Source organism: Engystomops pustulosus, chromosome 2, assembly GCF_040894005.1.
Source record: "Engystomops pustulosus chromosome 2, aEngPut4.maternal, whole genome shotgun sequence".
Lineage (NCBI taxonomy): Eukaryota > Metazoa > Chordata > Amphibia > Anura > Leptodactylidae > Engystomops > Engystomops pustulosus.
In genome coordinates this window covers 246,434,278-246,460,874 of record NC_092412.1, presented here as the reverse complement: position 1 = coordinate 246,460,874, position 26,597 = coordinate 246,434,278, and the positions used below count along the sequence as shown (strand labels likewise).

Here is a 26,597-nt window from a genome sequence, read left to right as displayed (position 1 = left end):
ATATTGTAAGAAAGGAAACTTTTGAAAAAATTCCTTGGAGTTCCTTCCAGTTTTATGAGGAATTATGAGAACATTATCCTCGGATATATTTTGGGTAGACCTTTAGCACAACTATATGAATGCCAAACTAGGCCGGTGGTATCATCCCCACCATTAATGGAGTTGTGAGGGTTATCTGCTATCCTGTTGATGGGACAAAATAACCGGATCCGTGGGGTTCATACTGCAGGGATCCTCCCCGATCACTAGAATGGGGATCCCGTTCTCACTAATTGATGGAGCTACAGGTTAAGAATTTCACCCTGACGCTCTATTCAATGCTATGGGAGTGTCGAAATTGCTCAACTAGTACAGTGCCATAAGTAGTATAGAGGCTGTGCACGGTATTGCAGCACAACCTTATTCGCTCATATGCGACTGAGCTCCAACAAGGGCACATGAACCAATGGATGTGAAAGAGGAGGGGCATTCACTTAAATGCTGTGACTGCTTAAAAGTTGTTGATCAGCGGGGGCTTTCGGGGACCCCATGTATCTGTTGATCAAGAATATTAATAAAATAAAACTATGAGAACCCCTCAAAAATATCACCTCTGACAGGTTTGTTGATAATGTGAGCCTGGGGTAGCTTGGTGGCTCAGTGGTTAGTACTACAGCTTTGCAGCACTGGGGGACCTGGGTTTATGTCCCAGGGTCAACATCTGCAATGAGTTTGTATGTTCTCTCCTTGTTTGCATGGGTTTCCTCTGGGTCCTCCAGTTTCCTCCCACAATCCAAAACATACTGGTAGGTTAATTCGATCGGGACCAATTTTGGCAAGTTCTGTGAAGCGCTGCGTAATCTGTGTACGCTATATAAATAATGGAATTATTAATAATTAATATTGTTATAGGACTGGAAATTGATCGTGTCCACCCACTTGATGGTGACACGCCTAAAAAACTGAAGCTCCAAAGTGAGCAGTGGGTGAGAGTGAGACCGATGTCCCCGAGCGTGGGATCAATAGTGCATTGACTTATGGTCAGCCATAATTTGAAGAAATGGTGGTGAAGTTGCCTGAAGAAATATCAACGACAGTCTGAACCGAGAGTGCGCGTCAATGATGAAGTGGAAAGGAATAGCTTTTGGTGATTGTGGATTGTAAGAACGTGTTCCCTTTTAGCAGCCTGGAGGACTTTGCTATCTGAAGAGATTGAGAAGATAATGGAAGGGAGGGTTGGGGTCCTCTAAGGAGCTCCTTGGCTGCCAGCTGTGTGTAAACAAGCTCTTTGTTGCTGGGCATAGCCAGCGCCAGGGAACAGCTGATGATAGCGGCTTGGCATGCGTTCCAGACGACTGACAGCTCCGCAGATACATATCCCATGACATACACAATCTGCTTTCCATAAAGAAGCAATGTAAGGGCTCAGTGATCCTGACAAGAACATAGATTGCTTCAAATTAGAGAAATTGCTTTTTTTATACAAATTATTAAGTTGTTGGGTGAAACCTTTGGCAAGTGACGAGAGGAAAACGATCATCTGTGATACATGGGATGAGGTCAGACGCTGGTAATGGATAGAGAGGCGTAATACCCTAAAATAAAACTTGGCTGGTCAGTAAAGTTGACCAATTACTTTTTGGAGACTGGCGCCACCTTAGCCCATTGTCAGTGTCTGGTATTGTAGGTTTGCCTCATTCACTTGTAATGGCAGTAACAGATATTGCCCATGGGCTAAGGTGGCGCTATTTCTAGTTTGATATGGATACGATATGGTGGTCTTGTGGGTTGTTCCCAATATGAAGTGGTTAGTGCCGGTGAACAATCAACATGGACATCCAATGTGTGGGGACAATAGCACAAATGTCTAAAAGAAAGTTCCTACTTCTTAACTTGAGGTAAAATTTGACAGCTTCCATATACAGCGCATTACTTATATACAGTATACAACAGGACCATTGGCTAAGGTTCGAGCCAATCATCCTTTGTCACTGGGCAGTATTTAAAGATCATCCCCGGTGACAGGAACTCATAGGTCAGCTTCCTGACCCAATCATCAGCTGTCACTAAACTGGGGACAACTTGTACCTGACAGAAAAGAGCGGGAAAAAAACAGGTCAAAAGTTCATGTTAACCTTCATGAAGGGATCAGCATAGGTATAATAATATCAGGATCCTTACAGAACATCACAGCTTGGTCATGTAGCCATCTACTCCAGACTCCATCTAGCAATGACAGGGCCTACATGGGCGTCACAACTGGACCATGAAAGGAGACGCCTGATGTGATGAATTGCCTTTGGTACGGGTGCTTATACTGGCACCAGCCTTGGCTCAGAGTCATCCCTCAGTGAATGTCTACCCTGGCATCATACCCATCCTACAGATATTCAGTGGCAGGGGCAGTAAGGGAACAATAGAGCGTCTGTGCATCTGCCACATGCTCCAAAGGGAAATCTCGAAAAAGAACAATGTGCTTCTTATTCCATAATTACAGCCCAAGTTTACAGAAGCAGAACTTTTGGGTCATAAATAGTCTTCATGGAGATCAAACGTGACAGGAATGCAACCTACAGTTCTGCCTGTCCCCGTTTGACTCAATGGGAGCAGTATAATTGTCCTGAGCCATCGACTTCATGTGGCTTCTCAATGGAGCAATTATCTTCAAAGAAGCCAATGATTACTTCTGCCACATGAATGGATGGCGTCCTGAACAGCACGTACCGGAAACATCTGAAACGTTACCTTTTGGATGTGCCTCCAATTATTGCCCCCGTCATGTGTTCTGCATGTGTCTAGGTGTTACTCGTCGCCATTTTGAGAGTGAATCAATGGTCAAATACTAGAAATATAGACCTTGGCCACGTTCAAAAAGCCTACATCCTTCTTTATCATTTTAGTTCTAAGGGGATTTCTTTGCTTTAAGCTTTTATTGAACTTTTTTCAAACTTTTTTTTATACTGACAAGCAGCCAACATAGATTTGGATACACCACAGACCCGGAGACCTTTGTACACAAGCTGCCATTACAACACATACATTTTGGGAACTACTATATTTTTAAGACTAAAATACACAACCCAGATTTAGTTGTCCAAAAAGAGAGGAAAAATTAATTTGACACCAATTAAAAATTCTCTCCGGTGGCTCTGCTACATCCATTCACTCAAACACAGGTGCATCACGCAGGTCAGCTACATACATTCACTCACATGAAGACAGCTATAGCCATTCACTCATGGACTGGTCTTCTTCATACCCAGTCCCAGTTTCTATGGCCTCAGCCCCTGGCAACATGATTGGGTTTAAGGACCTTCCAGTGATGCAGGAAGCATGTCACCAATCAAATGCTTCTAACATCACTCTTGGTCCTGCAGTATTATTCATGTCTGGACAGCAGGGGGAGCAGTGCAGAGGTTCTGCTCTCTCGGAGATCAGATGAAGAGCTTTGTCAGCGCATCGCCCGATCTCCAGGGCAGCAGTCAGGGGGATCTTCGGACTGTGCTGCATTCTCCGGACTTTTGGGTTCCTAAAAAGTGCGTCTTATAATCCGAAAAGCATGGTATATATTATAAACTGTGTTCTGCCTGAACTATCCCGGCATTCATCCACAAGCTATCATCCAATTACGCCATAGACCTTTCCTATCCTTTATATCTAGATCGATCACATGACGGGGTCGCTCGCTGTTGACCTTACAAGGCAAATACAAACTATTGTTGAGTTATGGAAACATTAAAAAAAAAAAGTGCAACAGAAAACTGGAACCGGTTGTGCTTGTTTGTAAAGATTAGCCGTGTATGGGTTGGCTGCGGCGGAGCTGCGTGATTCATTTATAATCCGTCTCCTAATCATCATCATAAAGTAACATGCTGCAATTTACTAGAAGTCATTAAACAGATTATCCGGAAGAATGTTCCATCACATAATCGGTGTGTAGAATGGTTCCCACGTGTCTGGACCCTGCAAATGATGCAGCCTCCTACATGCTTGTTCGTTTTTGTATAATCTCTCCAAAAACATATTTTTCACCATAGGGGGCAGTATTTCTGATGTACATATGAATATGTTATGCCACGTGCAATGTGAGCCTGGTGAAGGTCAAGAAATGGCATCAGTCTCCCTAACGTTTGAAGTAAGTGGGTTACTCTAAGTGGGGGACATTGTTTAAAATCTGTGCTTCGGGATAAGGCAGGATAGGAGGGAAATTTGGGTCATATTGTGACATTAAAAGTGAGCTACACTTTAAAACAGTCCAGTACGTGAGGAGTGACCATGTTCAATATGTGACTTTTTCTAGCAGCTTTTCTCCGAGCAGCTTCTGTCTGTGCTGGTTTGTGGCGACTTAGCTGCTGTGACTCACTGCAACCCCCTCCCCTCCATAGAATTCTATTTCATTTGATATCTAAGTAAACATTTCCCTCTGGACACTTTGTTACATGAGGAGTAACCTTAATTACCAAATACTATAATTGCTTGGGATGCCATTTCTTATGTCATAAATATTTCTTGAAAATCCCTTGAAATGATCAGGTTCTGGCTGCCTTCAGGTACCACCAGATGGAGCTCTAGAGCTTACTGGATACTGTTTATACATTGAACTCTATGGTAAAACTGTATGCAATGAAATGCTGAGCTCCCCCTAGTGATGGCAGATAAAAACACAAATTTTATCATTTTAACAATATACATTTTTTTTCAGGAAACTTCCTAGATTAGTATTTACTTGGCTTATATTAAATGTGTTGCTGGTTTTGTTTGTCAAAGGTTCTGTTTTCAATTTTCAAAATTCTTAAATGAGAGATTTTACGCACAATTTCTCCATGTTAATGGCTGTTTTGGACAGCGGAGATTATTTTTTCCATAGTAACTATAAAATATGTATATGGATATAGTGCAGCTCGCCAGATTTCCAGTATGTAACTTATAGCTGTGGGGAATGCGCCCCCATGATATCATCCCCCCCCCCCCTTCCCCCCCAAAAAAACCATGTGTCTTTTATTAGCCTGGGGTGATATTCACAGATTTATGTGGACTTTAATAGATCCAAGGAAATTGTTGACTTTTTATTTGGTGGGTTTGGAGAAATGGATGATTCCTCTGCAGATATTTTCCCATGAGGCCTCTGAAATAAGAAATAGAAAAGCAGCTCTTAAGTTTCCAAGTGTTGTTGCAGTGAATGTTAAGGAGTTTGTTGTTTTCCCATCGGATAAGATTCGGTAAGGCTGGAAAATTCTAAAAACATCATGAAATGGATAATTGTGTAAACACTGCGCCACAGTTGTCCCCGGGTAAGATGTGACAGTAAGTGTTCAGTTTACCAACAGTGCCCCCGCAGGAGAAATGAAGTATTACATAATGCGCAGTTTTGGGTTCAAGTTTGACCACCTTCAGGGAAGTTAGTTTTTTATGGGCTTTCTATGAGTGCTCCAACTGTACCGAACACTCCTAATACAATCTGATAGGTTAGGTTGTAAGCTCTCAGGGGGAAACTTAATGCAAAAAATGGGTAGTCTGTTTATGCAGAACAGGACTCTCCTCCAGTGCAAACGAAGGTTATCTATATAACCGCTCTGGAAGAGAGAACCCCTCTATTAAATGGATTGGTCCAAGTTGGAAATACTCAGCAGTCTAGAGGATCAAATGCGGATTGGTGGGGTCCAACTACTGGGACCTCCTGTGATCATTATTGGAGGTTCCACCCCTTCCCAATGAGTTTTGTGTGTCTAAGGATTTTAACTTTTGCCGCCCCGTTTTTCTTTGGGAAGGTAAGTCAACACCTAAGATGTCCAATGAGCAGCAAACTTTTAACTCACTCACCTTAGACGAGAAGTCACAAGGAGAAGTCCTCATGTAGGCCCGGATTAGCTCTTGAATTTGTCATGTGTACAGACTTTTAGGACTTGATTCCCATCACAAAACTAGAGATTATGTCAACTGTGACTCCTTCACTTATATAAGTGGAGAACCATTGCAACAAATTCTAGCACCATTCAGAATGAAACTCCATTCCGTTACATTACTGAGGGAGTTTCATGTCAACTCGGCCATATTTGTTGACAGCCAAAGCCTTGGTTCACGAGCATTGTGTAGAGGGTGCTCTCCATGGATGGTCAGGAGTTATGGAAATTTCCAAGTAACTTTCCATAACTTCTTATTATTGGAGAGTGAAGATGCTATGAACTATGTTCTCATGATGATCGTGGGTCCCTGGGGCCTACAGATCAGTCTTCTATGACCTTTAAACATTTATAACACTGTTTAGTTGGAAAACCTCTCTAATCCTTGCTCTGCGGTGTCCGCTCCATCAGCATCTTTGAGTTAGTTTCCTTCAAAAGGTCAAAGACCTCATTTTCTCCAAGTAAATTGGCCTCGATGTTTTCCTAAGGTAGGAAAATTCCAAATATTCCACACCTCCGATGGTAAATGGTAGAGGAAATACTACATATACTTGTGAGGGCCTTTAAAAGTTTATAACGCAATGTAATGTTATAATCATTGTAATGGTGGTTGACCTGTGGTGGCTCTTTGGCCCCTCTATAGTTGTCTATAACCTGGAAAACCCACACATGTGATCGTGTGTGTATCATGGAAGCCAGATGACTATCCTGATAGATGACTATCCTCTCTCTGCGTGACTATATTATATAACTAGAGCGAGAGGTCAACCAAAGTCACCAAGACGGGGAAGTGGAAGGGGCAGGTAGAAGGCAACATTGGACTGGTAGGGCGCCATCTACTACAGGTATGGAACCAAAGGAAGGAAAACATGGTCCGCCTGGTTAATATTTTCTAAAGTTGGTCGGTTAAAGGTGATGTGTTTAGATCCCTTTAAGGGCATAAGTGCCCTTGATCTCACTTCGGTCATAGACAACAAATGGGCAGCATATACACCAACAAACCACCGGCTCTAATCATTTTGGCTGGAACTAACCCGCATGACTGAAATAAAACTGGATTTAATTGGCCGTTACGCCGTTGTGTAATTGTCAGTTCATAGAAGTTTCATGCCTGGAAGGAAAACCGGTGTTTGCTTTTACTGTATGTGATCACTAAGGAAACAGAACCTACACATATAAAACCCACAATTATCCTATTCTACGGGGAGGGACCTGCCATTAGAAGCCTAATAATCTGCTTCCTTCCAGTGATCGTCGCGTCTTTTTCTAGATATCTTCTTGAAATTTCCAGTTGTCTCATCAGAGTTTTATTGATATTTGTTGAACAAAGGGATAAAAGGGTCTTATAACACGTGATATATGGGACTACAATGACGCGGAGGGGTGTTGAGCTATCAAAGGAATAAGTGTCTTTGTTGGCACAACCCCTATCACAGGAGACCTGCCTCTCCTTTACCTTCTCTGGAGCTACCGGGGCGGTAAAATCTTGTGCAGCTTCATACAAGAGAACAGAGCAATGGTAGAGCCTCTGCACCTGCACGGCATTCACAGGGAGGACTAGGGGCTTTCTTCTCCTAATTAATGGGGTTCCAGTGGGTTCCTTATTGGAATTGCTGGGTGTCTAATACATGGGAGTTTTGCTGGATGCCTATTTGATTGGGGGGGGATTATCGCTGGGTGCCTAGATGATGGCAGTTTTGCTGGATGCCTAGTTGATTGGGGGGGGGGGTATCGCTGGGTGCCTAGATGATGGCAGTTTTGCTGGATGCCTAGTTGATTGCTGGGGTTATTTGCTAGGTGCCTAGTCAATGGGGAAGGTATCGCTGGGGGCCTAGTTGATTGGGGGTATCACTCAGTGTCTAGTCTATGGCGGTTTCACGGAGTGCCTAGTCGATAGGGGGTGTTTTTCTGAGTCCGTACCCAATGGGGGAGGGGGGGGGTTTGCTGGTTGATAAAATCTTGTGCAGCTTCATACAAGAGAATAGAGCAATGGTAGAGCCTGTGCCTCACTTCATTCCCAGAGATGGGTCAGGGACTTTAGGACTCCCCTCTTCTCCTAATTGCTGGGGGTTCCTAACTGCAATTGCTGGGTGCCTAACTCATGGTTTTCGCTGGATGCCTAGTCGATGGGGAAGGGGGTTGTCACTGGGTGCCTACTTGATAAGGGGGGTATCGCTGGCTGCCTAGTCGATTGCTGAGGGGTTGCTGGCTGCCTAGTCGATTGTGGGTGGGGGGATCATTGGGTGCTTATTTGCTTGGAGAGGTAGCACTCGTGCCTTGTCAATGGTAGATCACTGGGTGCCAAGTTGATTAGGAGGCTATTGCTGGGTGCCTAGAGCATATGGGATCCTTGTGAACTTAAATACCCGCTGGGGCTAACAAACCCAAAACAAGACTGTATGTGTAGGAATGTTACATGTATCTATTCTGTATATACTGTATACACAGGCCGTGTAAAAATGTCACTAAGCTGCCCAAACTAGCCCCAACATCACCTACATATCTCATCACCCTGGACGCCCAATCACTACAAAGCCTTAGCTGTACTAACGTGAGAATCGTGCATGAAGGACAATTCCCCAAAGAATATTGTCTATTGTTTACTATAGGGAAGTAAGACAGGGCAGCAGGGAATGGAGTGTATTTGGGTCGGCACAGCCTTGGTTTTGTATATATGTCATCTATCAGTCTGCATTGGAAATGAGAAGGGATTTGCCGCTTTATTCCCGGTGACACGTCTGTGAGCTGCGCGGCATCTGCTCTATATCCATAGCTGCTCTTCTGTATCATCTGCCGGAGTGTGAATGACAATAACGCGCCCGGCGTCGTCTCCCCGTGAGACCTGACCTCACTCTGAGGTTTGGATACGCAGGTAATTAGCGGGTGTGTCACTTTTTCCATGCAGGTGGAACCATAAATATGAAAGATGTGTAGATACATCTCATCCAGACTCACCATTCACCTCTGAGAAATTGCAGTCATTTCAAAAATTTTCCAACAATAAACCTCAGTGATGGAAAAAGTTTCCTTCACATGATACCAAAGGAACAAAAACTGATGGCAACCAATGAGTGATTTGCTTTAAAGGGCCATGCACTCACTATTCAGCTGCTGGTGCAGTCACTGTGTACATACATGACATTACTTATCCTGTACTTATCCTGAGTTACATCCTGTATTATACCCCAGAGCTGCACTCACTATTCTGCTGGTGCAGTCACTGTGTGCATACATGACATTACTTATCCTGTACTGATCCTGAGTTACATCCTGTATTATACTTCAGAGCTGCATTCACTATTCTGCTGCTGGTGCAGTCACTGTGTACATACATGACATTACTTATCCTGTACTGATCCTGAGTTACATCCTGTATTATACTTCAGAGCTGCATTCACTATTCTGCTGCTGGTGCAGTCACTGTGTACATACATGACATTACTTATCCTGTACTGATCCTGAGTTACATCCTGTATTATACCCAGAGCTGCACTCACTATTCTGCTGCTGGTGCAGTCACTGTGTACATACATGACATTACTTATCCTGTACTGATCCTGAGTTACATCCTGTATTATACTCCAGAGCTGCACTCACTATTCTGCTGCTGGTGCAGTCACTGTGTACATACATGACATTACTTATCCTGTACTGATCCTGAGTTACATCCTGTATTATACCCCAGAGCTGCACTCACTATTCTGCTGCTGGTGCAGTCACTGTGTACATACATGACATTACTTATCCTGTACTGATCCTGAGTTACATCCTGTATTATACTCCAGAGCTGCACTCACTATTCTGCTGCTGGTGCAGTCACTGTGTACATACATGACATTACTTATCCTGTACTGATCCTGAGTTACATCCTGTATTATACACCAGAGCTGCACTCACTATTCTGCTACTGGTGCAGTCACTGTGTACATACATGACATTACTTATCCTGTACTGATCCTGAGTTACATCCTGTATTATACACCAGAGCTGCACTCACTATTCTGCTGGTGGTGCAGTCACTGTGTACATACATGACAATACTTATCCTGTACTGATCCTGAGTTACATCCTGTATTATACCCCAGAGCTGCACTCACTATTCTGCTGCTGGTGCAGTCACTGTGTACATACATGACATTACTTATCCTGTACTGATCCTGAGTTACATCCTGTATTATACCCCAGAGCTGCACTCACTATTCTGCTGCTGGTGCAGTCACTGTGTACATACATGGCATTACTTATCCTGTACTGATCCTGAGTTACATCCTGTATTATACCTCAGAGCTGCACTAACTATTCTGCTGCTGGTGCAGTCACTGTGTACATACATGATGTTACTTATCCTGTACTCTCACAAGAGAATACATTCTTCACAGCTCTGAACTTGCAGGTCTACAAGTGAACCACTGAGAAAGCAAATCCTGAAAATGCATAATAAACAACACATACTACATATCTAAATATATTTTTCACTACTAATGCGTTACCATTAAAGAATCTGTAAGCATTGTTGCTCTTACAAAGCTGCAGACAGTGTTAATGATTGTCACAGGAGAGCTGTGTAGTCACACCTCAGTAGCAGCAGGACTGTAAAATTGTAACCCAGCTCTGCAAGATTCTGGTTGGATACTACAGCGGTCACTGAGAAGAGATGGGAGGGACTGTGAGCAGGTCAATGCAGAGAGCTTAAAGTTCTTCATAATATATTAGAAATCTTCTTTTGTACGGTAGCGCATTCTAGAGGAATGGTACAGCACAAGAGAAGTCTTATGACCAGTACAAGTGTAGTGGGCCTGGCTGGCGCTGCTACGTTGAGGGTGGACATGAGATGTGGGGAGTGTTCAGTAATGAGTAACAATAATCTATATGATTAGGAAAGTCAATACTTTTCCTCTATTTCACCTGGAGTGTGAATAACGCCACAGTCACCTCTGTGTGCAGCATTTCATAGACGGGAGGGAGGTTTCGGCTCTCGGACCTTATCGGGAATGACTCCGGCTCACCCCGGACGTGTTATTTTTACTCCAGTTAATGGAGCTTTGATGTGTCTCTCATGCGATAGCGATGTCTCTGTCTAGGAACCTGCGGGTGGGAGGCAGATCACAGGCCTCTTACCCCCCGAGGTGACAACAGCCCTGGACAAGGTCCTGACGTTTACATCCAACGCTCGGTGCATTCCTAAATGTCTGTCTATGAATTAGGGAATTGTATTTTGAGTGTTTTGAAAAGATGGTGCCACCCAGAAACCTACATCCTAAATTTCTCCCTAAAAAATTTTGGGAAAGTGAACAAGGATATTCCGCCTGCCTGAGAGCCTGAAATTTAGGTAGTGACTGTACATTGTCTGGGGACTGAATTTGAAAGGGAACCTGTCAACAGGTTTGACCATGCAGAATTTTAAGTGAACTAGGGGCGGGGTCCTCACACAGCCCATCTACACAGTAACTTGGCAAAGGGCTTATGCACAGAGTTCTGAGCACAGCAGTGTGAGGACTCGCCCACATCACACCTACATTTAACAGTTCAGCTGCTACTATCAACATACGTAACATAACGCTCCATGGTCAAAACTACAGACAATTTCCCTCAAGACTCCGAAGTCTAACAATCACCCGAAAAAAATTGCCAGTTTTTTAGTGTTTGGCCTTTTTATAGAGCCACACCCCTTTAACATACATGTCATAAAATGTGTCATTTGCACATTTTTCATTGCAAATTAGAAAAGATTTAGGAAGCAGGGAGACCATTCCATTGTTCCATTCCAAATTCAATATAAAGATACCCAAAAAGTTTGGTGCCCTTGGCAGATTTCCAGATGGTTTGGCTACCCGGTCTTGTGGACAGAGGCTGCCGAGGCCGGTGGACTCTCTAACACTGCTCCATTGTGTCAGGTGTTGGATGTAATTTCATCTTCTACAGAAGAAACTTGTCACAACATGATCCAGGACTCCAGTACAACAAATATTTACCTAAGAAAAGACAATGCTCCTCTCCAGGACGCGTCACCAAGATTACAGGAATCGGGGGATGGTATCCGTTCCAAGATAGACACTTAAAGTACAATAACCTAAAGGGAACAAAATCTGCAGGGGGCCCGCGCCCAACCCTGACCTACCAGCCACCTGGGTCCTTATGGCACCCGCACCCAGGTTGAAATATCGGACCCATGTGGAGATTTTGTACAGCTTTTTTGTCACACTGGAAAATCCCTTTAAGTAGGAGCGTTTGAAGTGCTACCACATATCTGTGTGTAATGATAAATAATACCGCCAAATGATGAATATTCCTGGTAATAACCCTCTTTATGTTTTTGCGCCCCCTTCAGTAAGTGTAAGTGGTGCGTCTTATACACCCTCACAGTCACACCCTACATGTCCGTTTTTCAGATGATAAAGTTCTCCGGTGTACTCTGGTGTCACCCTCTCCAGGAAGTTCATGTCCGGTCTCCGCGCTTCATGGTTCCTTGAAGGTAGAGCACAGAGCGAATGTCTTCATTCCAGGGATGATCCATCCAGACCTTTCATTATAATTTACCATTAGATTCAGAGACCTGCGTGCACATCATACGGAGGTTGGTCTCCGCCTGTGTTGTGCCCTGTTCACACTCGCTCCTGCAGGATTTCACCAGCACTCGGGGCAGGGCCACCACAAATCCAGAGCAAACTGCACTATAAACCGAAAATTCTCCTAAGGAAATGTTGTCCTTTCTTATTTCAGGGAATCGCCCTGTTGTGAATGATTTTGCTGTATTTTTTTAGTCACAGTTTACACCGGCGCTTCTTCTTGCAAGTTATCATAATGGAGGTCGGCTGTAGGAGAGATTGACCTAAAGCGGCACAATATAACTCGTAGGAGTCCCGTGCATCCACCAATTGGTATGTGGTGATTTATCCGAGTGCTTCTTGTGCTAAAATAATCTTGAACTGATTTGTTCCTCATCAATTACAAGGTTTTATGCTACCGAACTAACTGCCCCCTCCGGTAGGGCATGCAGTGTCTTTAAATTAAAGAATAGCCTCCAAAGTCTGGTGTAATTTTTAAGATGAGATTCTAAGCTTTAAAATAACACCATAAGCACAGTTCTGGTTGCTATAGAGTCCAAGGATTGTGGTGTGTGAGGTAACGCTCCCTATCCAGCCACACAGATGACAGTTTTTCTATGAATACTAATCATTTTAATGTTTTGGGTTTTTTTGTTTGTTTAATGATGCCTCCGCTAGGGGCTCATGACTCCATATGGCGGAACAAGTCTGCAGCTTAAATGGTTCCCCAACAAGAATTTATGTTGTGATTCGTAAAAAATCTGAGGTAATTTTACTTCAAAAACACAATTTCCTGGGAAATCTGTAGCTTCGGATTCCCAGGGGATTCTAGAAAAAAAATTAAACCGTTTTTTTCCCTCTGATATAACGCTATACATACAATATATTAATATACACACCCGTTATACAAGGTGTATATACTTGGGATAGGTGAAATACCACTGCCTCGTATAGCATTGTTATTACTGTGACCCTGCTACAAAAACATTTTGCACGCTTCTTTTTTCCATGTAGGATTTTAGTCAGACAAAAGTAGTAGAGCCCAGAGCACAGTATTTAAACTTGAACAACACCCACTTTTCCAGAAGCCACACCCCTTTTTTGTAAGGGGCACTAAACTGTGTAAAAAGCATCTATTACACCTCATATGTGTAGTGCAGATCATGTAAGACAATATTTTGGTGCTAAAGAAGACCAGGAAATTTGGCTCAGTCTATTTCTCCTTATGTGTAGATCTCCGTGAACTCCAATGGGCGTCGTTCCACAGATTTCGCTAAAGTTAGAATTTCTAGCCCCCACCTTTTACTAGTAAATCAGTGTCGTTAGTTTCAACACCCAACATGCTAATTAGCCTCTCGGTAGTCGGGTGGTCCTGGGGTGAAGCAGACACCAACTGACAGTTGAGAGCCTAATTAGCATATCGGCGGTTAAAATAACGGCCCTGTTTGTGCAGGATCGGTGGGGGCTGGCGCAAACGTTCCAACTGCTCCAGAATTGCCAATTATTAAAGAGTTTGAGGAGGTGGTTTAAGGGATTTTCACTCATTAACCAAGGAGTTGCCGTTACTTATTACTATATCTGGGAATCCTGTAGCGCTATTTTTTTTGTGCAGTTGGGTGTCCCGGGCCTTTTTAATCTTAAACCCATGTTTGGGCAGAGCTGGCACGTATGGCTGGTTATATGTCAGTATTGTGTGTAAATTTTCGTCTTCTGGGTGCGGTATGTTATGTGTGTTCTGGAATAGGACAGGATTTCACTGGAAATAATTGGTTTATTAATATAATCCGTAATTTTAACGAGGGAAGGCTTGGTTGATGGTGGTGTAAAGTGGCAGCGGTGTCCGGGGGCATGGACATGTCACTCGGTTGCAGTTTTCATTCAGTTTTCGTGTCACAAAGTGAGAAAAATGAGTAAATACAAGTGTCTGAGGTAAAACTATCCTAGTTGCCCATGGAAACCAATCAGAGATCAGCTTTGATTTTATAACCAGCTGTGGGAAAATGAAAACTGTGCTCTGATTGGTTGCCGTGGGCTACTAGAAGTGTTCTGCTCTCGGATGCTTCTGATAAATCTCCCCCAATGTTCTGTTCACACTATATTTACAGAGTACAAAGAGGTGAACCTAAACTCCCAGATGCCTGAGAGGACCTATAGAATGGTGCCCCACCTCACCCCTTGGTGTAAGTGGGTATTTCTTACAACCGTTTTGATATTGGTACTGAAGAGACATTATTATTAAGTGTTAGGACCTGCTTCGTAGCAGGTGACCGCACCCCTGATGTTGCCCCCCATCCTGCAACAGGTGGTGCTGCCTGAGGCAAGAGGCTCAACTCGCATACAACCACTGTACACAAGTATTCCCCCAGGGTTTTGTGGGCTAGGCCTTTATCTTAGGATGTCATATTGGCATGATGACCTCACATGATGCAATACGTCATGTGACCTTGATGAGTGTGATGTCACATTGTGTCTGTTGACAGCTCTTTTTGCATGATGATAGTCCATTCATGGACGAACGCCATCAGATGATCGATGAGGTCAGTCATCAGCAGCTGGTCGATGGTTTCCAGTTAGCAATGGTTGAAGATGATGATTTTAAAAAATCTGCTAAAACCTCATAAAGATGTTTTTTTTTATGGAGAAGCTTCTTCAGATTACTGGATAGAGATGAATGAAATGTGTTTTGTCAGCAAGTCATGTGCTGTAGGAAATGGTTAATGGCGGGCGGGCGGGGGGGATGGCGGTATACAGCAGTAATTACTGTTTGTTGGTAGAACATATTTTCCCTCTGAGCATTCAGATTTCCTCGAGTGTCCTCGCAGCGCATGCATTAGTAACCTGTGGTCAATAATTCAACGCTTGTTTCCCTGTCCGGGGGGACCCAGGCCTCCAGCCCTCATTTCCTCTTCATAAGATGATCCGTCCCACATGTACTTGCTGCGATTATACTATTTACATCAATGTCTAGATCTCTGCTTGCTGTCATTCAACAGGAATTTCCATTGTGGATAGAAATATATCCTGCTCTTGTGATGCACATAATAATTATTTATATAGCGCCATCATATTCTGTAGCGATTTACAACTCAATTATTTTGCAGGTGGTGGAGTCACTGTGTACATACGTGACTTTACGTATCCTGTATTCACCCAGAGTTACTGGATAAGTAATGTCATGTATGTACACAGTGACTGCACCAGCAGAATAGTGAGTGCAGCTCTGGAGTATAATACAGGATGTAACTCAGGATCAGTACAGGATAAGTAATGTCATGTATGTACACAGTGACTGCACCAGCAGCAGAATAGTGAGTGCAGCTCTGGAGTATAATACAGGATGTAACTCAGGATCAGTACAGGATAAGTAATGTCATGTATGTACACAGTGACTGCACCAGCAGCAGAATAGTGAGTGCAGCTCTGGAGTATAATACAGGATGTAACTCAGGATCAGTACAGGATAAGTAATGTCATGTATGTACACAGTGACTGCACCAGTAGCAGAATAGTGAGTGCAGCTCTGGAGTATAATACAGGATGTAACTCAGGATCAGTACAGGATAAGTAATGTCATGTATGTACACAGTGACTGCACCAGTAGCAGAATAGTGAGTGCAGCTCTGGAGTATAATACAGGATGTAACTCAGGATCAGTACAGGATAAGTAATGTCATGTATGTACACAGTGACTGCTCCAGCAGCAGAATAGTGAGTGCAGCTCTGGAGTATAATACAGGATGTAACTCAGGATCAGTACAGGATAAGTAATGTCATGTATGTACACAGTGACTGCACCAGCAGCAGAATAGTGAGTGCAGCTCTGGAGTGTAATGCAGGATGTAACTCAGGATCAGTACAGCATAAGTAATGTCATGTATGTACACAGTGACTGCACCAGCAGCAGAATAGTGAGTGCAGCTCTGGAGCATGACACAGCTGAAAAGTTAGTAAATCTTTTTGTGTGTATTATATCCACTTACAACACTGTCAAATATTGTTAGATACAGGAAGAGACTTGAAGGGGCTGTGAATTTTTAACACCGAGGACTCTGAGTCTCTATTACATTGTTTTGCCTCCTAATTTACTAACAATGCGGCTTGTTTCCTTCTCCTCCTCCTGTCTCAGATAATAATGCCTGTGTGTTTAGCCGGGGTTGCATGCATTAACATTTTCCATCTTAAGACAGGCTCAAGTGGAGAGCGCATGTAGCCTGAGTGTTGAATGGAATTACTAGCTGTGGAAACTATGTAGCCAGAGGTCCTGATAAAGGAACTGCTATGCAAACCTCAGCTGTTTTTCCATCCTGCAAAGCAGAAAGAGAAAAAAAAGTTAATTAGCATAGGGAAAGTGAGTAATGCCGACGTCACCCTCTTCCAGCTAGTCCTGCTCAGTCCTTCTTCCTGGTTACTTGGAACTGGAGTTTGCAGAGGAATTTGCTGCCCCATAGGACCCAATCTGTGGAGTTTGGCTGGGAGGAGTTGTAGCCGGTGCCTTATAAACACACATTGGTGTAGCCGCTGCTTCTTTAAGTGTCCTGCTCAAGTCTTGTAACTTCGTAGCCGGCTCCGCTCTGTCCTCGGCAAAAGACTCAAGATGCATTTCAGAAACTTTAACTACAGCTTTGCTTCCCTGGTGGCCTGCGTGCCCGAGAGCGACATCTTCTACCAGAGCGATGTCAGGGTAAGGGCCATTTTATATCATGTGTCATTTTATATTCACTTTTTTATATTCTTATTTTGTGTGGAAAGTTTTCACATTTTTGCATTCAGATGTAGCAGTGCCAAGTTTGTCATTGCAGTATTTTTAATCAGTAAGTGAAATTAGTATAATAATAATACTAGTAATAGTATAATAATTGTCATGAAATTATAAATTTAGTTTTGCTACGTTGACTTGGTCGACTAACAATGTCCTAAAGTTTTGTGCTGTGAGTTATCATAGTGACAAACTCAGCTCTGCTGCAACTGCTTCATGCATTAGTAATAAGTGTGTACGATTTAGCGTCTGTATGTTACGTTACGCTGGTAGTTCACCAGATGGGCCTAATAATTATCTCTCCCCGCTGACCTCACTGCTCCTTTGTACCAAAATATTTCCGTGAAAGCCTCTGATCCGTTGTTAGTAGCGCTGCCTGCATTGTGTCCACAAACAGGTGTCAGCTGTTTTTGGAATTTTTTTTATTTTTAGATTTTTTTTCTCTCTCTTAATCTGCCACTTTTTATAGAAAAGGTATTAGGGTGCTAACACACATGGCGTTTTAGGCTGTTTTGGGGCCTTTTTGTAGATTGTAAAAAACGCATGCGTTTTTTACCGTTTGAATTAAGATAATTTGTCAAACCTGTCAAAAACGGCCTAAAAACGCTATGTGTGTCACCATCCTAATGCAGAATGTTGAATTTGGGAGGATTGTCATATATTTTAGTTTATTTACTACTTTAAGGCTGATAATCTGGAAAATATTATAACCCACACTTGTTTGGTGTAAGTAATCCAGATTTGCACAGGTATCAGTTACTTGGGTCCAGATTTTTGATGCCATCATGTCTAATGATAGATTTGTGTGGTCTGGTTGAAGGCTTGGGCTACACGCGCTGCCTCCATCATGGTGTGGTCATGCTGCAAAACACAAATGACATCATCATGACAGGATTTTATGATCATATGGTGAAGATTAGCCATGTGATGTTTGTTACAACCAAAGTTGCTTGAGTCATGAAGATGATCATTTCTTTATTTGGATATATGGATGTTTTAAGAGCAAACTTTCTGTCAGGACTCGTTCTTTACACCAAAAACAGGAGGCCAATATGGCTGCCACTGACTGTACTATAGAGATGTATGTGGTCTGGTCATAGGCTAGGGCTACATGGCAGCTTTGGTGATATACACATCACACGGTCAGACATCAATGTGTAACACTAATTTTCATTACACTGCGGTCACTTTACGAAACACAGAATAGCACATCATGACAGGATTTTTACGATCACTGTGTCATGGTAACTTGTGACTTGTAGCGTGCCCACGCGTGCTTTCATTACTGGTGATGTTTGGCCACGTGACATACGTTGACTCCCATGATGATGATGATGATCTCTATTTACTAGGATAAATGGATATTTAAAGAGAAAATTTTCTGTCAGGACCCCGTTCTTTATACCAAATACAGGAGCTCAATATGGCTGACAGCCCTATAGAGAGATGTGGTTTTTTTCATAGGCCATGGCGACTTAGGTAACACAAACATTACACGGTCAGACTTCGCAGGGTAGTGTTGCCTCCATCGCAATGTGGCACAAACACAAATGACAGCAGTATGACAGGATTTTTACTGTCATTCATTTATGGCCACTTGCAGCATGCCCACATTCGCTTTCATTACTGGTGATAATGGATGTGCGTGACATTTGACCGTGTGGCGTTTGTTGTGGATAAAGTTGCCGTGTGGTCCTTGCTGAAAGGATCTCCTGAAGATAATTCCTCTCTATTATGACATTTGGATATTTTCGGAGCAGATTTTCTGTCAGGCTATTGCACCAAAACAAGGAGCCCAATATGGCTGCCACTGACTAGTCTTGACCAGTGTTGACCTGTATTTTTTGCTAACCCCTATTAAAGGCCCTGATGAACTTTCTTATGGTGGCTGGTATTTTTGAATTGCAATAATGTCAACCCTAACCTATACCCATAAGTGACTACACCCATAATGTGAGGCGACCCATTTGTCACACAATTAATCATAATTACTGTGGCCACTAAATAGAAGCATACTGAAAATCTGAAATTTCTTTTCCCTGATACACCTATGTCTATGTCACCATTCACTGACAGCAAGCAGTGATTCTGAAAATGGGGAGGAATAAAAAAACTTCTCTTGCGTGCCCTATACCACAGTTTTTTTAGTCACAAACAGAGCTTTCTATTACACAATAGCAAAACATATAGAACCACAGATGGTCATAGGGTCTGCAGGGCGTCTTATTAGGGCACAATTTATTGAAAAAGTAAAAAAAAAAAAAAAAACTTGTATCAGAATTTGGCTTGTGCTACATGTGTAGATATAACACACCAATTTATTGTTAATCTGAAATTTTTTTTCTGTATGTTTATGAAGCACATCCTATCTATCTATAAACATGAAATGCTATTTTTGGACAATTTCATTGTTATGCTTTGCCCTAAAGCGCGTTGGACCTGTTCCTCCATTTACAGAGGAATGCGAAATATGTAAAGACTGACTGCCCCCTGCTGGTCAACATGCAGAAGTGTGTGGGAATGACATGTTATATGATGTGTACAGGAGTGTGTATGCTGCATACACCTGCAATGGATCTATATGAATGAGAGGTGTGAGAGTATTGCGTATTGAGAGCATTTTAGTTGGCTCTATAGATGCATAGGATAGTAAACGGATAAAAGATTAAAGATGGATATGATAATAAAATGCCATTATATTCTGCAGCACTTTACACATCATGGGGTACATACACAAATAAAATAAAACATGACAGAATAAAGGGAGTGAGGGCCCTGCTCACAAGAGCCTACAATATAAATAGGGGATAGATAGGTATATAGATATAGATAGGGTCTGGAGGTTTGTTCTTAAGTTGAATTTGTATGTAAGTCGAAACTGTATATTTTATAATGGAAGTTCTAGACAATTTTTTTCTTTTGCCCCAGTGACAATTGGAGTTTCAAAATTTTTGGTGTAATTGGACCAAGAATTATCAATAAAGCTTCATTACAGGTATCTTACAGCTGATCATTGCAGTCTGGGACTATAGTAAAGCATCCAGAGAGCTTCACCAGAGGTCACAGTGGGCAGAGGGGTCCGTCTGTAACTATGGGTTGTCTGTAAGTCGGGTGTCCTTAAGTAGGGGACCGCCTGTATATGGGGGTGCAGGTACTGGCTATATACAAGGTGGGCAGGCACGGGCTCTATACAAGGGGGGCAGGCACTGGCTATATACAAGGGGGCAGGGGGCTACTGGCTATATACTGTGGGCAAGGGGCTGGCTATATACTAGGGGGCCTATATGCTTGGGGCAGGGGGCTACTGGCTATATACAAAAGGACAGGCGCTGGCTATATACTGGGGTGCTGCTGGCTGTACACTGGGTGGAGGCTGTAACCAATGCATTTTCCACCCTAGGCTTATACTTGAGTCAAAAGGTTTTCCCAGTTTTATGTGTTAAAATTGGGTGCCTCAGCTTCTACTTAAGTATATATACAGTATATAGATGGATCTGACATAGATATGGCAAAGATAAAAAGATGATTAGATATGACATAAATAGGTAGATGATGATGAAATAGAGTGATGATGAATATGATAAATAGAAATGAAATATTAGTTTAAGAAATTACACACACAAATATTGGGCCAACGTATATATTTACACTTCATATATGTAGCATCGGCTGATATTGGCTAGATATTGGATAAAAAATGATCCATATATAATAGTGATTTGATAGATGTGAGGGAGACACAATAGATGTAAGATGGTGAGGTAACGTTGGGCCCTATTCACATCTATGCTGGTGCCTGTACTGGGACACCATGACAGAATCTGACAGACCCCGTTATAACTGTGGTGCCCGTTATGCGCCAGATCGAGCAGGACATTGTGATTTCATTCATTGCATTTTATTTGAGAGGAAAAATCGCAATAAAATGACAGAATCTATTATATATCAGTGGGGTCCAATGGTGGATCCTGCATCACATTGTGGCCGTGATGATGAGTAGTTCACCCGTGGAGGGTTTTTTGGCCCCTTTTCTGTAAAACGTTGTGAATAAATACCTGAAACCATCTTTGAACACATGACGTTTCCAAGTTATTTTACAATAATTTCTGGCTTTTCACCTCCAGGTTTAGTCACAGCGCAGTGTGAGGTGATGGCGGCCATCTTGTAATCTGAGGCAGTGTTTTGTGTTCTGTCTGGCGCTATCCATTACAAGGAGGCCCCATAAAATGAATTGGGATGTGTTTTCCCCTCTTTCCGGTGACATTCTTTCCGCAGGGGGAGTGACAGCTGTTCTTTTCAGCGGGAAAGTGACAGCTGCAGATGTGGAAAACATATTAATTTATTGTACAGACAATTTGTCGTCGCCTTTTTGTCAGTAGGCTTCTAATCTGCAATTTACATCCGGCGCTATTCATGTGTAACACCGCTCTCTTCTCAACGATGAGGGGCACTTGTATGAACTTGGTGGGTGGTTCGTCACAAACATCATTACTTTTATCAGACTTGAATGTACGCCCCGCACGGCTGCCATGTTGGTAGTATACCCAACTACCTTTGCATGTGGCCTTTCATGTCTGCATTGACGTCAATAGGAGTAGTAAAGAAAACCTAAACAGTGACTACCGGGTCAAGTGGCCCCGTAGATCAATGCCCATTGTGGCCACTATTTTTGAGTCCTGTCCCCTGTTTAGAAAGGTTAAAATGCTTAACCCAAAGTTATGTTCCCTCCCAATAACGCAGCCCTTACTAGTCAAAAATCAGACATCACAGAAAAATAAATTGAGTATGACTGCCAGAATTTGTAGTCTGTTACCATGGAAACAGAGGGTCTGCCTAGGACAATGGTTGCGAACCTATGGCACGGGTGTGGGCACCCGGACCATCACCAAAGAGAGCTCAAGGTATCTACTTGCACTCCTAGGCAGCCCAGGACTTGTCATGCACAATGCTATTGTAAAGCTTTTAGATCTGAATTATCATTGTAGCTCCTTCTCCAGGCACAAAAATTCTTCCTGTTCGGCGGACCATGAATTTGTCCTCCTCCCATCTACTTTATTGGGGTCCTCAGGACACTGAGTTAGTTCGTGACTAAATTGGCGTGTTGGCACTTTGTAATAAATAAGTGGGTTTGGGTTGTAGTTCAGGCACATGGTCTCTAAAAGGTTCGCCATCACTGGCCTAGGAGATGGCTGGAATAAGGATACTATAGGAGCGTCTAGTGGTCACATCTAACGATATTACATAATTTCCTCTATTTCAGACCAAGTTCGAGTCCTTGTTTCGGGCATACGACAAAGACGCCACTTTCCAGTACTTCAAGAGTTTCAAGAGGGTGAGGATCAACTTCAGTAACCCACTGTCCGCAGCGGAGGCCAGGATCCAACTTCACAAGACCGAATTCCTGGGGAAGGAGATCAAGCTGTACTTCGCACAGGTGTGTACATAGCCACTACATGTCCCAGCATGCCCCTCTGCATAGGATGTATTATTACATCCTGCATTGTACTGTATCATGTGTGAGTTAAAGGGATATTCCAGGATCTCTGTTCTTGTTCTCTGGTTTTTTGGCTCTATTACAGCGCGCCATATATTTCTTAGTGGCTGGGTTTGATATTGCAGCACAACTACATTGATTTCAATGGGACTAAGCTTCAAACCGTGACTTATTGATGTGACATCACCAAATGCATCGTCAGTGTGATAGCTGATCGGGGGATTTCTGGAAAACCAAGTAGTCAGTCACTAATTTTCATTGTCTTGTCCTTTTGCAGACATTGCACATAGGAAGTTCACATCTTGCACCCCCAAACCCTGAGAAGCAGTTCCTTATCTCTCCACCCTCCTCCCCTCCTGTGGGCTGGAAACAGGCAGAAGACGCCACCCCGGTGATCAACTACGACCTTCTCTATGCCATCTCCAAACTCGGCCCAGGTAAGAGGCATATCAAGGCGCGACTATCAATGGTAGCACTGATGGTCTTCTAATGGCTGACATCCACCATAGACTGAATACTTGTGCCCACCAACTCCTATTAAGACCCCCATGTTATCCACACTCCTTAAGGGCAGAGGTGCTTGGGTTCAGGCTTGGGTAAGTCACCATCTTATCAGCCATGAAAGAGAGCTGAACTGTAGTAGCGTCACGTGGCCACTACAGAGAGTATGGAGCAATCTGTTTTCAGCAACGTACATTGTGCCAATATCAGACCCATCTACAGGCTTGGAAGTCAGAACAGAACCCATTTACCCCTTCAAAGATAGTGTGTGTAACAATGTACAGGTGAATTATCAGAGCTGTGTGTTTGTCACTGTGTCTCTGTCTTCTCTTTGGTTTTTCTATGTGGGAGAGGTAAATCTACTGCCATATCGTCATAAAAGAGCACACAAGTGACAAATACAGCTCTGCTACATCTGTATAGCTTCATCAGTGCAGTGCCGTAGCCGCTGTAGCTGTGGTCGTGGCGTTACACCACGGTCATTATTTCCCTGTTCAGGAAGTGGAAGCTATTGATGGAGAAGGTTTCCTCGGAGATGTCCAGAAATAGATGCGGATTATAGAACATGCGTGGGGCCAAGTTTCCATTCTTTCCAGACAAAATCATCCAGTTATTTTTCAGTGTCACTGCTTCTTTTTTTTTTTTTCCTACATTAAGCTAAAGGGGGGAAAAATATTCCAAGCCGGAGCTGACAAACAACACCTCATCCCCTAAGTCATAAGTCATGTAGGAAATTGGCGCAGGCCACTCCGGAGAAAAATCCGTCATATACAGTGTGACGTGGATCCGGCGTTGTAGACTGTTGCTGTCCTGTGCACTGTGACCAGCCCCTAACTTATACCTATGGGGCTGGTAACCCAGCTTTCTACAGACCCTGAATGCCAAATAAAGTTTAGAAAAGAAATCCATATACACTGTATTTTCATACATTTCATACCCCATTTTAGCCCATTATAGGGTGTATGGTTTAATGGGGTAAATCCGGGTGACAAGTTCACTTTAAGTTTAGGATTTTCTCACAATATGGATAACCATTGATGACCTGCCCCTTTCTCTCCACAGGTGAGCAGTATGAACTACACGCCGCCACAGACACCACCCCCAGCGTGGTCGTACACGTCTGCGAAAGCGATCCCGAAAACGAACTGGAAGTCGAAGAAGACGAAGACGGCATGAGCAAACCCAAACCAAAAATCATCCAGACCAGAAGGCCAGACTACATGCCCATCCACCTGAGCTGAAGAGGAGGAGCGGCGCCTTCCCAGGACAGACGTCCATGAAATTTTTGTAACCTGAGGACGACAGAACTCAGTGTGTAGCACAGCGGTGGGAGAAGCTGAATTTAGACACAACTTGGCTCTTCCGATCCGGTGTGATTTTTGGCTTGTTTTTGTAATCGGCCGCTTTTTGGAGAGTCCATTGGGCCTTACACAACAACCGATGAGGGGGAGAACAAATGCGGCTTTTGAGGCCTATTTTTATTTACTTGCTTTTTCAAAGATTTGTGTTAATGGAATAGTGAGGGCTCCTGGCTTGGTGGCCGTTGTGTGCCGGGACGCGGGAGGCTTCACTATTAACCTACCTTTGTACATATTTGCTGGGATGCGCACACCTGTCCATTGCGGACTGGAAGGAAGACGACAACTTTTTAGTTTTTTTTTTTCTTCTCGATTTTTAATTATAATTTTGCATGTGAACTCAATGCCGATGCTTTTTCTATCATAGATTTAGGTAACGTTGGTTTTTTTTTCCCCATTGGACTGCGTGACCGCATTTGCGGAGAGATGGAATAAATCGTTACCTGCGCCGTTATTGTATGGGGACAGGAGATGGACATGATACAGTACCGGGGTGACTAGCTCTGATCCGATATATATGGCGTTGTACGTGACTATAGCTTTTTACGAATTTGTTTTGAATGTGTTATGCTGTCCGTGTGATCCTGGAAAGACCGTGAGATAAAGTATGCAATACCATGCTGACCCGTGTGCTGCTTACTGTGACATACCGTATGGGTTTCACCGATTCAAGATGGTGTCTGTCGTCATCGCCTCGTCACATGACCCGTCTCGCCTTTTAACCAACTGTGCAAAAATCGTCAATCCAGCTGTGTGAGGAAAAAGACTACTTGTCATTGTGTGACTTGTGATTTGTATTTCCTAGCAGCTCTGATCTCTGCGGTCTGTGGAGACTTAGCTGCTGTGACTCACTCCCCCCCCCCCCCCTCTCCATAGAATTCAATGTAATCTGCTACTTTGCCAGCAAGATGGAAATTTCAGAGTTGAAGCAGATAAGGAAGAAAGGAGGGAGGATAACCCATGAACTTGCCTTGCGTGGAGGATAGATAATTTATACAATTCACGAAGTCTTGCGTCAATAATTGCAATATAGACTTTTTCCTTCCTCCTCTATGATGGGAGGGAGCATAGAGACCTAATTTGCATATCCTTTCCCAAGATGCATTGCCAATAACATTCTCTATGCCAGTTACTGTCTCCACAAGGAGAACCCCTACTCCCTCAAGATCTCAGATTGACTTCTGGTATTGGGGGGGGGGGGGTACAGCTGGAAGTTTACAGATCTTATCCTAATTTTCGATGGTCCCATATCTAAATCCCCAATTGCCAGATTTTTAGACTTCAACCCCAAAAGTGATGGCCGATCCTGAGGACCTCCGCTTGCTGTCAGTGAATGGGAAAATGTTTACGTACAGAGGTTGAATCTTATTGAGTCCGAAGGGAGACACCTCTAAAGAGGGCATGTGCACCCCTAAACATCCTCCTTCGGGTAGTCCTAGTCTGCAACGGTTTCAATTTTGCCTAATTTTCCTAAGACAGCCCATATCAGGCACTGGGAGAACATCACGATTGTTGCCATTTTTTTAGAAACCTTAAAAGTTGAACAGAACTACTAAAGCAAATTAAGGAACCAGGAGGCTCAGGATGAACTGATGCTATTAAATAGAGGCTCAACTTGATTGCCCAACTCTTACTGTCTTGTAATCTGTGTACCCACGGTTCTTCATCTGTTATGTAAATGTTACCAGACAATAAACTCCTTTGTATTTGTGGGTTTATATATCATCCGCTCAGCACCTTTATTATCCTATGATCACTTCACATCGCAATACCAGGATGGAAAAGTCGTGGAATTATGGAAATCACCGGAACAAAAGACATAATATGCAAAAGAGGGGGAAAAATGCAAATGATCATCCTACACACGAACGCTACGACTCTCAAAATCCTGGTAACGTTTATAAGAAGGGGTGACAGTGAAAATTATTTTACAGTTTCACATTTTTCTTACGTACGTCTCACCAGGCAGAGCCTCACTGTCAGTGAGAGGGTCCACAGGATTCACATTCAACTGCAGTTTCCTACAAGCCCCATAATGCCTTGCATACACTTAATTTTGCTACA

General features: G+C 43.2%; 1 protein-coding gene across 2 annotated transcripts in view; it reads left to right on the top strand.

The window, feature by feature from the left end:
* Positions 1-26,255, top strand: part of RCAN1 (regulator of calcineurin 1) — a 48,010-nt gene extending 21,755 nt beyond the window's left edge. Inside the window, exons 1-4 of one of the 2 annotated variants that reach the window (XM_072138714.1) lie at positions 16,817-17,105; positions 22,441-22,614; positions 22,952-23,111; positions 24,238-26,255. In XM_072138714.1, coding sequence (XP_071994815.1) covers positions 17,019-17,105; positions 22,441-22,614; positions 22,952-23,111; positions 24,238-24,416 — 600 coding nt within the window. In that variant the 5' untranslated portion in view covers positions 16,817-17,018 and the 3' untranslated portion in view covers positions 24,417-26,255. Of the gene's footprint in view, positions 1-16,816; positions 17,106-22,440; positions 22,615-22,951; positions 23,112-24,237 lie in introns of those variants that run through there. The other variant, XM_072138713.1, reaches the window with a different exon arrangement.
* The last annotated feature ends 342 nt before the right edge of the window (positions 26,256-26,597 follow it).